Genomic DNA, 13,634 nt, shown 5'->3' on the forward strand with positions numbered 1-13,634 from the left:
TTTACAACAATAATATACTATAAAAACTTAATGCATTGACACAGGGTGAAATTAAGTAAATTGTGTTCCTTTTGCCATTCATTTCAAAGCTTAGACTTTGCTGTTCTAAAAATCTAAAATTCATAAAAATTCTATTTAAACTAAAAATAAATATGTTCAAAATCAAAAATCCATGTTACTTTATTGCAATAAATATGTATCTAATGATAATTAGCAATGAGGGAAATGGAAAAATTCATAGCATTTCCAAAAAATAAGGTTTCTCTTATTAAATAAATGCATTCTTGGTGAGCAGAAGAAACTTCTTTTCAAAAACATAAAAAATCTTAATAATTCCAAACTTCTGACTTCAGTCATTCAAGTCATTCTTCTGCAATCAAGTGAAGAGCTGGATCAGTGATCACACCCAGAAGGACTTATTGTGTCTTAAGTCCGGATCTTCTGGACTTTTCTTCTTACAGCACCTAATCTGAATAAGAACCCTTTTTTTGTGTGTTTGTCGACTTGAAGATGCAGACAGAAGGTGCTTGGCTGATGACCCTGAAAGACACAGCAGAGAAGATGGCTTGAGACTGATTGGAAAACTACCAAATCCACAGAAAACGAAACGTTTCCGAGGAACTGTTTTTATCTGTAGTTTTAGTTAAGGCTTGAGGGGATGGCCTCTTTCCCAGAATTCCAGAATGACTCGTCTATCCACGATGACCCTGGTGCAAGGGTGCCCCTGCCCTGGGCAGGATTCATCACTCTGTCTCTCCTCATGGCCGTGTTCTCCATCACAGCTGTCGTGTTGAATGCTACAGTGATAGTCGTTACCCTTCGGCACAAACAGCTGCGGCAGCCGCTGAATTTTGCCCTGGTCAACCTTGCCGTTGCCGACTTGGGCATCACGTTAACAGGAAGTGTGCCATCTGTGGTGACCAATGCAGTGGGCTACTACATTACAGGACGGATCGGATGTGTACTGGAGGGATTTTGTGTTGCATTATTTGGTAAGTTTGTTCTGGGTTCATTCCAACACAAATAATGACTTAAGACTGTAAGTAAACTGCACCCCTGCTGGGCTTCCGGACAATGAAAAAAAAAGAAAAAAGTTTGAAAACATTCATATTCAAATGTTCAAATTCATATTCTTGATTTAGTCAGATCATTAGTGCTGGCTTAGGCAAGGATGACCCCTGTTGTACTTACAGGTGATTATTGAGGGTTTTGTTTCAATGTATTTTTTTGTAAATATTGACTTCATTCAGCAATTTTTTGTTTTGTTTTATGTGTTCTAAAACAGTCTTTTACTACATAAACAGCTCCAAACAAATCAATATGTGTAGGACCTGATTCAGACTGATTTAACGTTTTGCAAACCAGGTTGCTTGACCACCTGACACAAAAGCTTTCAACCTTACCTTGCGATCTTCTTGAATGATTCATTAAGAGATCCGATTCATAAAATTAATCTGATTGTGAATCGGTCTGCACTGATTACACTGTAGTTTATTTCTTTATCTCTTTATTTATTTTTGATTCAATAAAAAGAAGAGTAATTTGATCTTGAAATTTGTATTTTTTATTCACTAAAATGAGCCTGCTCAAAAGATTTGTGAATATATCAGTCTGTTGTTATCTAGAAAAAAAAAAAATATATATATATATATATATATATATTATCCAAAGTATTCTTTCTGTTAACCCTTAAAATAAGAATAGAGTGAACTCTAACTTAACTCTGCACAGGTATAACAGCGCTGTGCACAGTGGCTCTGATTGCTGTGGAACGGCTGTTCGTAGTGTGCAAGCCTCTGGGTACCATCACATTCCAGACCAAGCACGCCGCAGGAGGATTGGCGTTCTCCTGGCTCTGGTCTCTGATCTGGAATACGCCGCCTCTCTTTGGCTGGGGGAGCTACCAGCTGGAGGGAGTCGGCACATCCTGCGGACCCGACTGGCAGAGTCGAGATCTCAGAAATGTGTCTTACATCATCTGTTACTTCTCACTCTGTTTTGCTGTGCCATTCGTCATCATTGTGGTGTCATATTCATGGCTGCTCTACACGCTGAGACAAGTAGGACATTGTATTGGTTTACTTTCCTGCTTTTAGGTTATGTTTCTGAAATATAGTTGCAGTGGTGGGCATTAATGAAGCATTACTACCTGTAATTTATCAGAGAGGGCCTATTGGTATAGCACTTTATTTTACAGTCCTGTTTCTCATACACATACTACAGTATGTACTTATTATAGTAATTACAGTAACTACTGTAGGTATGTCACAAGGTGACGATCTTTAGGGGCGGAACCAAAATTCGGGAAGTTTGGTTCCGCCCGGAAGTGTTTCCGCCCGGACCGGAAAAACAGAACACCGGAACTTCCGGTAGCGCCGTAAGAAGGAAAATCAGGGAATTCGATGCACCTGTGCCTAGTTAGGGACAGCGGTTGGTGATTGGAGGATACGCTGGACAAGGCAGTACTTAAGGCCAAGTTATTTTACAGTCTGGGAAGCTCTCTTTGGTGTGTGTGAAGCACTGGGTTGTGCCCGTCTTGGTACGCTGCTGGTAGCTGTCTAACTCTCTCTCTCCCTCAGGCTGGAATTGTATGATTGTGAAGACATCGCGAACCTTAAAGGTTGAGAAGTGAACAGATTATACGGCGAACTGAGACGACGTGAAAAAGGGGATTGGAAGTGGCATTGATGTGAGTACTAAGAGCCAGTCGAAAGTGCCCTGTATATTGACCTGGCGTTGTGTAGATCTCTCCAGGAGGAGGAGGGTGGCCCTACCCCTAATATAGTGTGGTGGGAGAGCCGAAGGAATACTTATTGAAGTAGTCGCAACGACGACATCACTAGCTAGGCCGCATATTCCATCGCCAGATCCGAACCAAGCGAAGTGAAGGAAGACGGGTGTCCTTTCCGTACACTGAGTGTGGTGGGTGAGTCTTCGTGCTGTGAAAACCTATAATTTTGACGTGGTGTTGTATATTGCTGTGGGCTGCTGTGTATTGCCGTGTGTCCTGTCAGATAAACCCCCGCCTTCACGCACTTCGGCGTGGGAGGACAAGGAGATTGCTGGTCCTGGCCTAGTTCAGTACAGTATATGTTGTGAGCGTGCTTCAGATCTCCGGAGATAGCACGGTACGCTGTGTCCAGCCCAGAGGTGAAAGCCATCCAAAGCAGAGTAACTGTGTTTTGTGTCTAAGTTGATACCTGTGGAGAGGAAAGGAAAGAGAGTGAGTAACACAAGGAGAAACAGAGGAAACCTGTACTTACAGTGCGCTGTGTTCAGCCCAGAGGTGAGAGCCATTCAAAGCAAACTAACGGTGCTATTGTGCCCAAGTTGATATCTGTGGAGAGAAAAGGAGAGAGAGGGAATAACACGAGGAGGAATAGAGCGAACCCTGTACTTACAGTACGCTGTGTCCAGCCCAGAGGTGAGAGCCATTCAAAGCAAACTAACTGTGCTATTGTGCCCAAGTTGATACCTGTGGAGAGAAAAGGAGAGAGAGTGAATAACACGAGGAGGAATAGAGCGAACCCTGTACTTACAGTACGTTGTGTCCAGCCCAGAGGTGAGAGCCATTCAAAGCAAACTAACTGTGCTATTGTGCCCAAGTTGATACCTGTGGAGAGAAAAGGAGAGAGAGTGGGTAACACGAGGAGAGACTGAGGGAACCTGTACTTACGCCGCTGCCTGTGGAGAAAGAGAAAGCGAGTGAGCACCCAAGGAACGAACTGTGTGAACCAGTACTTACTGTGAGCTGTAATCAGCGAAGAGGTGAGAGCAAAACCAAGCTGAACTAACTGTGCCTGTGTGTCCCAGCCGTTGCCTGTGGAGAAAGAGAAAGAGCGTGAGCACCCAAGGAACGAACTGGGTGAATCAGTACTTACTGTGAGCTGTAATCAGCGAAGAGCTGTTGCCTGTGGAGGAAGAGAAAGAGAGTGGGCACCTCGAGAACGAACTGAGTGAACCAGTACTTACCGTGAGCTGTATTCAGCGAAGAGGAGGAAGAAGGAGGGCGCTACGGATACCTAAGACTCAGGCCGGGGCCCGAGCCCCACGCCCCGGATCCCCGTGGCCCCCTTGCTCCCTGACCTCTTCCCGGCCATAGCCCATCTGGAGGGCCGAGTCAGAGTTTAGTTTTAATTGCCCTTTCCCTATTCCCTAAGCTATTTTTAAATATTTAAATAAAGATTGTTTTATCACTTACTTGTTCTCGTGTTGCTTGGCCATTGGGTCGGGTTTGGGGACCTCCTCGAGGTGGAAGTTGAGAAGGGGTGTGGCTTAGTTAAAGCATAGCCAGCCCCTGGGTGTGACAGATTTGGCGTAGTCGGCAGGATTTCCACCTCGAGTTGAGTAACCAAGGTCGTCCAATGACCGACAACGCGGGGCTTTCAGCCCAACCCCGTGCCATGCCCGTTTTTATGGGGAGCCCCTGGATTCAAAAATATGGGGGGACAGAATCCGAGGTACGATTGTCTGAATGGAAGGCTCAACTAGAGTACTTGGCCGACCTACAGGGCCTTAGTGCAGCCCAGCGGCTTCAATTTGTGTTAAACTCCCTGGATGGAGAAGCGCGGCGAGAGGTGCATGCCGCCCCCGAAGCCGTTAGAGCCAACGCCCAAACCGTGTTCCAGTTCCTCACTGAACAGTATGGTGACCACACCCCCGTAGCTGTCCTTTGCTCCCAGTTCTTCAATTGTAAGCAGGGCCCCCGCCAACCGATTAGAGCTTTCGCCCTGAGGTTGCGAGAGCAATTCGCCCGACTACAGACCCGTCGGGACCACGGGTTGGGAGATGGAGAGACTCTATTGCGGGACCAGTTTCTTCTGGGGTTGAAGGAGGGTCCGGTGAGACAGAGCCTACGTATCCAGTTTCGAAGGGACCCGGGTCTTACGTTCGAAGATCTGAAGAAAGAGGCACTGGCCCTGGAAGGTGATGAGACTGAGGTGAGTGGTTCCCCAGTGTGTGCGGTTGTCAGTGAAGTAGCACCAGCACAACCCGGAGGCCCTGACTGGAAGCAAGCACTGAAGGCTGAACTTTTGAAAGATGTCCGCGATCAGATGTCTGAACTGTCTAAAGCCCTCGTAGGAGAATTGCGCCAAGGACGGGCGCGGGAGGAACCACGGCCGGCGCCCCGAGACCGAGTGTACTCAGAGGGAGGCCGAGAGCCGTTCAGGCGCCCGAACCGCTTTAACCGGCCCCGTTTCGAATGGGACGAGCAAGGGCGACCCATCTGCAACCGCTGTGGCAAACCAGGTCACTATAGCCGCCAGTGTGGGCCCCGCAGGGCGTCAGAAGGGGGTTTTTAGGTCGGCCGGCCACTGTGGGTCGTGTGGCCGGGACCCCTCGAGAAGACCCTGGAAGAGGATATGGCTCTAGGAGCCAGATGATTGGGCGTAGCCCCGTGGCGAAGGTGAGAGTGTGCGGCAAGGAGATTCAATGCCTGGTAGACACAGGCTCCCAAGTGACGTTGTTTGCTGAGAGTTTATCCGAAGAAGTGTTTGGGAAACAAGGGGCACCAGGGGCGGAGGCCCCCTGGCTTACTCTGAAGGGCGCAAACGGCCTCGACATCCCATATATTGGCTACCGATTGACGGACCTAGAGGTTCACGGAGTGATGGTCCCCCAGAAAGGTGTGATTATCGTGCAAGACCATTGTCTGGGTGCACATCGAGCCCTGTTGGGCATGAATGTCCTCGCTGATTGCTGGGAAGAGCTATTTCGGGCTAGGCCCGTATCGAAGATACCACCTGCAGAGAGGCCCAAGTGGGAGTGTGTGGTAGCTGACTGTCGAAGGGTGCAAATGAGCCAAGTCCGCAGGGAACAGGAAGAGGTAGGAAGAGTGATGTGTCGTTTTGCTTTGTCTGTCCCCGCAAAAAGTGAGGCTGTTGTGTGGGCGCGAGTACCGCCCCGAAGAGCGGGCCCAGAAGAGTGGGTGCTGGTGGAGCCCCATGTGGATTGTCCACAAGTGGAAGTGGCACGAGGACTATCGACGGTCCGGCGGGGGAGAGTCCCCGTGAGGATACGGAATGTACATCCATACGCGGTGCAACTACATCGGCACCAACGATTAGCCCGTCTGACAACGGTTACATCCCACCAAGTAAGGGAAGAGAGGGATATTAGTTTTCGTCAGGTGTGCCCCACTGTCATCGAGGTGGCCCTGACACAAGTAGACACCCCATGGGGTGGTATGGAGAGGAGTGTGCCGAGCCACCTGGCGGGTGAGTCGTTACAAGGGGAGGATTTAGAGCAGGCACAGACACAGAAGTTACAGGCCCTCCTTCGGAGATGGCAGCATGTGTTCGCCACCCACGATGAAGACTACGGATGCACCCAGGTGGTACAACATCATATACCTACCGGGGATGCAGGGCCCAGCCGGGAGAGGTATCGCCCAATTCCGCCCACTTTGTATACCGAGGTACGTACACTCCTGCAAGGCATGCTGAAGCAAGGAGTTGTTAGGGAAAGCAGCAGCCCGTGGGCGGCCCCCATAGTGCTGGTGCAAAAGAAGACGGGGGCTTGGAGATTCTGCGTGGACTACCGTAAGCTGAACCTCGTGACTAAGAAAGACGCTTTCCCTTTGCCACGGATCGAAGATTCGCTTGCCAGCCTCACGCAGTCGGCATGGTACTCTACCCTAGATTTGGCCAGTGGCTACTGGCAGGTGCAGGTGGCCGAAGCAGACCGGGAGAAGACTGCCTTTACAACCCCGTTTGGACTATTTGAATGGGACCGGATGCCTTTCGGGCTCTGTAACGCTCCGGCCACCTTCCAGCGGCTGATGCAGCGGTGCTTGGGAGGTCAGTTAATGGAGTCAGTATTAGTTTACCTGGATGATGTGATTGTCTACTCCCCAGATTTTGATTCACACCTGAGGCACCTCGAGGAAGTCTTTCGGGCCATGGAGAAGTACGGATTGAAACTACAGCCCAATAAGTGTCACTTACTACGGAGAGAAGTCAACTTTCTGGGCCACGTGGTCAGTGCGGCTGGAGTGTCCGTAGATCCTGGAAAGGTATCGGCCGTGAAGGACTGGAAGGCCCCGAGGACAGTGAGGCAAGTGCGATCCTTTTTAGGATTTGTGGGATACTATAGGCGTTTCATAAAGGACTTTTCAAAAATTGCTAAACCCCTTAATCAGTTGCTGGTTGGCACAGGTCGTAACCGGGGCCGGGGGTCGCCCAACGTAGACTGGGATGCAAATTGTGAGTCGGCGTTCCAGACATTGAAGCAGGAGCTGCTACAGGCCCCTATCTTGGCATACGCAGATTTCACAAAACCATTCCTTTTGTATACAGATGCCAGCAATCTCGGGCTGGGAGCGGTGTTGGCTCAACGGCAGGACGGAGTTGAGAGGGTCATCGCGTACGCCAGCCGGAGCCTCCACCCAGCCGAGAGGAACGATGCGAACTATAGTTCTTTCAAATTGGAGCTGCTGGCGTTGAAGTGGGCCCTAAGTGAGAAATTTAAAGACTACCTCTGGGGTGCCAAGGTGACGATCATTACAGACAATAACCCATTAGTACACTTACAGACGGCGAAGCTGGGAGCCGTGGAGCAGCGGTGGGTGGCCCAACTGGCCAACTTTGACTATCAACTACAGTACCGACCAGGGCGTGAACACATGAACGCGGACGTCCTCTCAAGGCTGCCCGAAGCGGAAAGCCCCGGAGGGGCCAGCCCGGAGGAGGGCTATATGGTAGGAGCAGTAGAGGCACCAGGCAGCAGACAAGAGGCCGTGCCTGAGAACTGGGGATGGGATCCCCGTCGGTGGAGGGAGAGACAGGCCAGGGATCAAGATGTGCGGCTGGTAAGAGAATGGCTGGAACAGGGCCGACGGCTGACGCCAGCGGAGAGGTTAGCCCAGACGGATACTGGGAGGAGGCTGCTGGGGCAATGGGACAGGCTGGAGCTGAGAGATGGCGTTTTGTGCAGAAGGGTCAGTGACCCGAAGTTGGGCGAAGAAGTACGCCAGATCGTGGTACCCGCAGATGAGGTAACGGCTTTAGTTTCGGCGTACCACAACCAGTTGGGGCATCAGGGACAGGAGAGGACCGTGTCCCTGCTTAGGAGATTCTTCTTTTGGCCCGGGCTAGAGGCATCGGTGCACGCCCTAATTCAAGCTTGCCCGAGATGCATATTGTTTAAGTCCAGACGGGAGGTCCGAGCGCCAATGGTACCCATCCATGCGAAGGCCCCCCTTCATATCATGGCTATGGACTTCTTGACACTGGGCCGACCACGAGATCGCTACCAGAACATCTTGGTAATAACGGATTTGTTCACAAAGTACGCTTGGGCTATCCCCACCCTCGACCAGACTGCAACCACCACCGCTACAGTTTTATGGCGGGCCGTCTTCCAGACGTTCGGATGCCCGGAGTTTCTGCACTCCGATCAAGGAGCCAACTTTGAGTCCAGGGTAATTAGAGAACTATGCCAGTTGTACGGTTGCACGAAAACTCACACCACTTCGTATCATCCTCAGGGGAACGGCGGCTGTGAGAGATTCAATCAGACCCTATTGGGGCTGCTGGGGACCTTGGACCAACAACGGCAGGACGATTGGGTGAGTGCCTTGCCAAACCTCCTACAGGCCTATAACAACAGTATACATAGTACTACGGGTTACGCTCCCACTTACCTGATGTTTGGCAGACACATACGAATGCCTACTGACCTGGTCCTAGGAGTGATAGCCGACCAAGAGGAAGCAAGTGTAACGGAGTGGGTGGGGCGCCATCACCAGCGCTTGCATTTCGCCTACGAGCAGGTGTCGAAAAGGATACAGACGGCAGGAGAGAAAAGTAAGCGGTTGTATGATCGGACTGCTAGAGAAGCCCCTCTACTGCCAGGAGAGAGGGTGTTGGTGAGAGATAATCGGCGGCAGGGGAAGGGGAAACTGAGTGACCGTTGGGAGGCCACCCCTTATGTAGTCTGCCGGCAGCAGAGGCCGGGGCAGCCGGTCTATACCATCCGGCCAGAAGGGAAGTCAGGCCCCGACCGTGTGGTGCACCGGAACATGATTCGCCCATGCCCTAACTACCCTGAAGCCGTGGAAGAAGTCCCCACGGAACCTGTACCAGCGGCCCCCTGGATTGAAGGTTGGGCTGTGGTACCAGGGAGACCCGTGGTGGCACCACCCCCGATCGCCCCGAGAGAACCAGAAGCAGCCCCTGAACAAGCTGAGCCCGATTCACCAGTGAGACGATCCCAGCGAGAGAACCGAGGCCGACCCCCTGCCCGCTATGGGGAGTGGACAGCCCGAGGACGTTCTAGGGACTAGAACGGATTGGCGGGGGAGGATGTCACAAGGTGACGATCTTTAGGGGCGGAACCAAAATTCGGGAAGTTTGGTTCCGCCCGGAAGTGTTTCCGCCCGGACCGGAAAAACAGAACACCGGAACTTCCGGTAGCGCCGTAAGAAGGAAAATCAGGGAATTCGATGCACCTGTGCCTAGTTAGGGACAGCGGTTGGTGATTGGAGGATACGCTGGACAAGGCAGTACTTAAGGCCAAGTTATTTTACAGTCTGGGAAGCTCTCTTTGGTGTGTGTGAAGCACTGGGTTGTGCCCGTCTTGGTACGCTGCTGGTAGCTGTCTAACTCTCTCTCTCCCTCAGGCTGGAATTGTATGATTGTGAAGACATCGCGAACCTTAAAGGTTGAGAAGTGAACAGATTATACGGCGAACTGAGACGACGTGAAAAAGGGGATTGGAAGTGGCATTGATGTGAGTACTAAGAGCCAGTCGAAAGTGCCCTGTATATTGACCTGGCGTTGTGTAGATCTCTCCAGGAGGAGGAGGGTGGCCCTACCCCTAATATAGTGTGGTGGGAGAGCCGAAGGAATACTTATTGAAGTAGTCGCAACGACGACATCACTAGCTAGGCCGCATATTCCATCGCCAGATCCGAACCAAGCGAAGTGAAGGAAGACGGGTGTCCTTTCCGTACACTGAGTGTGGTGGGTGAGTCTTCGTGCTGTGAAAACCTATAATTTTGACGTGGTGTTGTATATTGCTGTGGGCTGCTGTGTATTGCCGTGTGTCCTGTCAGATAAACCCCCGCCTTCACGCACTTCGGCGTGGGAGGACAAGGAGATTGCTGGTCCTGGCCTAGTTCAGTACAGTATATGTTGTGAGCGTGCTTCAGATCTCCGGAGATAGCACGGTACGCTGTGTCCAGCCCAGAGGTGAAAGCCATCCAAAGCAGAGTAACTGTGTTTTGTGTCTAAGTTGATACCTGTGGAGAGGAAAGGAAAGAGAGTGAGTAACACAAGGAGAAACAGAGGAAACCTGTACTTACAGTGCGCTGTGTTCAGCCCAGAGGTGAGAGCCATTCAAAGCAAACTAACGGTGCTATTGTGCCCAAGTTGATATCTGTGGAGAGAAAAGGAGAGAGAGGGAATAACACGAGGAGGAATAGAGCGAACCCTGTACTTACAGTACGCTGTGTCCAGCCCAGAGGTGAGAGCCATTCAAAGCAAACTAACTGTGCTATTGTGCCCAAGTTGATACCTGTGGAGAGAAAAGGAGAGAGAGTGAATAACACGAGGAGGAATAGAGCGAACCCTGTACTTACAGTACGTTGTGTCCAGCCCAGAGGTGAGAGCCATTCAAAGCAAACTAACTGTGCTATTGTGCCCAAGTTGATACCTGTGGAGAGAAAAGGAGAGAGAGTGGGTAACACGAGGAGAGACTGAGGGAACCTGTACTTACGCCGCTGCCTGTGGAGAAAGAGAAAGCGAGTGAGCACCCAAGGAACGAACTGTGTGAACCAGTACTTACTGTGAGCTGTAATCAGCGAAGAGGTGAGAGCAAAACCAAGCTGAACTAACTGTGCCTGTGTGTCCCAGCCGTTGCCTGTGGAGAAAGAGAAAGAGCGTGAGCACCCAAGGAACGAACTGGGTGAATCAGTACTTACTGTGAGCTGTAATCAGCGAAGAGCTGTTGCCTGTGGAGGAAGAGAAAGAGAGTGGGCACCTCGAGAACGAACTGAGTGAACCAGTACTTACCGTGAGCTGTATTCAGCGAAGAGGAGGAAGAAGGAGGGCGCTACGGATACCTAAGACTCAGGCCGGGGCCCGAGCCCCACGCCCCGGATCCCCGTGGCCCCCTTGCTCCCTGACCTCTTCCCGGCCATAGCCCATCTGGAGGGCCGAGTCAGAGTTTAGTTTTAATTGCCCTTTCCCTATTCCCTAAGCTATTTTTAAATATTTAAATAAAGATTGTTTTATCACTTACTTGTTCTCGTGTTGCTTGGCCATTGGGTCGGGTTTGGGGACCTCCTCGAGGTGGAAGTTGAGAAGGGGTGTGGCTTAGTTAAAGCATAGCCAGCCCCTGGGTGTGACAGGTACTAACCCTGAACCTACCCCTAAACCTAACCCTACATCATGTAGTTACCTTATATTACCAGTACTTTCTTAGGTAAGTACACATACTGTAAAATAAGTTGCAACCAGTCTATTTTTATTTTGGGAAATGTTGACTTTTACTTGAATACATTCTTAATCATAATATTGTATTTTTTATCCTGTTATATTTCATAAAAATATATGGTTCATCCCTTGTGAGAAGCATGATTTGAATAAAAAATGTTAAAGGAATAATTAATCCAAAATAAAATTCATCCCTTAATTAGGCCATGCAAGATGTAGCCTAGATGAGTTTGTTTCTTCATCAGAACAGATTTGGAGAAATGTAACATTAAATCACTTGCTCAGCATTTGATCATCTGCAGTGAATGGGTGCCGTCAGAATGAGAGTCAAACGGCTGATAAAAACATCACAATAATCCACTAGTAATCCACACGACTCCAGTCCGTCAATTAATGTGTTGTGAAGTGGAAAGCTGAATGTCTGTAGGAAACAAATACATCAAGACAATTTTAATTTGAAAACAATTGCTTCTGGATAAAATGTGAGTGTTCTATCCACAATATCAGCTTTTTGGACTCTCATTGTTGCGGCACCCATTCACTGCAGAGAATTCATTAGGGAATAAGTGATGCCATGCTAAATTTCTCTAAATTTGTTCTGATGAAGAAACAAAAAATTTGGGGTGAACTGTTCCTTTAAGGTATTTTGCCTTACATGTAACATCTGTGTATTGTATTTTGATACTATTTGTTGCCACATATTTACACAAAATTACTTTTTCTTCATTTAAAAAAACAACAACTATGTTATACTGTAGTCAGCACACTTATCATTAATTCGATTTTTTTTTATTAGTATGAATAGTATTGTATTGATAGTGTATAACAAGTTTTGGTAAGAAATATAAAATAAAATGTCTGCTTATTTGCAGATCAATACATATACAATGTCTTTAGTAATCTTTCTTATTGACTAGAGCTCGCTGGTATAATTAATAAACATGGTTCAATATTTTTATCATGTTTAAAAGTGATAAAAAGTGAAAGTGATGTGACATACAGCCACGTATGGTGACCCATACTCAGAATTGGTGCTCTGCATTTAACCCATCCAAAGTGCACACACACCGTGAACACAAACCCGGAGCAATGAAAGAATATTTCCACTGACAGGTAGCGAAGGTTGGTGGCTGTGCAGCTGCGAGGGCAGAGTCTAAGGTGGCGTGGATGGTGGTGATGATGGTGTTGGCGTTCCTCGTGAGCTGGCTGCCGTATGCTGCTCTGGCTCTAATGGTCGTCTTCAACCCTGATGTCCAGTTACCTGTGCTGGTGAAGGTGGTACCCATATACATGGCCAAGAGCAGCACTGTTTACAACCCCCTGATCTACATATACATGAACAAACAGGTGAGTGAAACAAGCAATAATTCATGTGGATCAGTATGGTTTGCCTAGTTTAACAGAATAAACATCAAGCCTAATTTGACATCACACAGAATTTGAATGGAGAAGCATTACAATTTTTCCTCCAATCTCATTTTTTTTACCATTACCAAGTCCCTTTAGTGTCTAATGTAGAATAAATTAATACAATGCAGTAAAGGTTGGCTGTTTGAAAATGATAACCTTTGTTTCTAGTTCCAGAAGTTTGCAGTACTACTTCTGATGTGTGGAAGGGACCCTTGGCCTTCAGAGGACGATGCATCTGAAGTTCAGACTGTTGTGTCACCAATGAACAACAAAATCAGCCCAGACTGACTTAATATTTCACTACGGTCATGTTAGAGCATCATAAATGTGATTTTCTGCTAAAAGTGAGATGGTCTGATGGATATGCTGATGCTATTTCTTTCATGTATGTGTTTCCTATTGAAGTTGAGATGGAAGATATGTGGCTTGTCATTTTTTTAAGCCAATAGCCTTTCATTCACATCACATCTGTGATTCACTACTTGCTAAAGCAATTCAGAACCACTTGTCATTTTTGTCATTTTTTTTCCCAGACAAATTTTCCCAGCTCTTAGTTTTGTCAAATTTTAGGTTGTATACCAACTGTATACTGTACTATACTACTAGTGCATTAAATTGATCAAAAGTGACAGTAGAGACACCAAATTTGGTGTTTCTTGAGCACCAAATCTGCATAGTAGAATGAATTCTGAAGCGTCAGAGAAATGAATGCTGAAAATTGAGCTCTGCATCACAGGAATAAATTACATTTCACAATATATTCAAACAGAAAGCAGTTATCTTAAA

At 48.3% G+C, this 13,634-nt stretch overlaps 1 protein-coding gene across 1 annotated transcript; it reads left to right on the forward strand.

Moving 5' to 3' along the window:
- The first annotated feature begins 516 nt into the window (after positions 1-516).
- On the forward strand, positions 517-13,350 carry LOC132119635 (parapinopsin-like). The gene is made up of 4 exons (XM_059529775.1): positions 517-992; positions 1,732-2,060; positions 12,552-12,785; positions 13,017-13,350. The coding sequence occupies exons 1-4, from the start codon at positions 659-661 to the stop codon at positions 13,134-13,136; spliced, it is 1,017 nt and encodes a 338-aa protein (XP_059385758.1). The 5' UTR covers positions 517-658; the 3' UTR covers positions 13,137-13,350.
- Positions 13,351-13,634: the final 284 nt, after the last annotated feature.

The sequence above is a fragment of the Carassius carassius genome, chromosome 38 (genome assembly GCF_963082965.1).
Source record: "Carassius carassius chromosome 38, fCarCar2.1, whole genome shotgun sequence".
NCBI classification, from domain to species: Eukaryota; Metazoa; Chordata; class Actinopteri; order Cypriniformes; family Cyprinidae; genus Carassius; species Carassius carassius.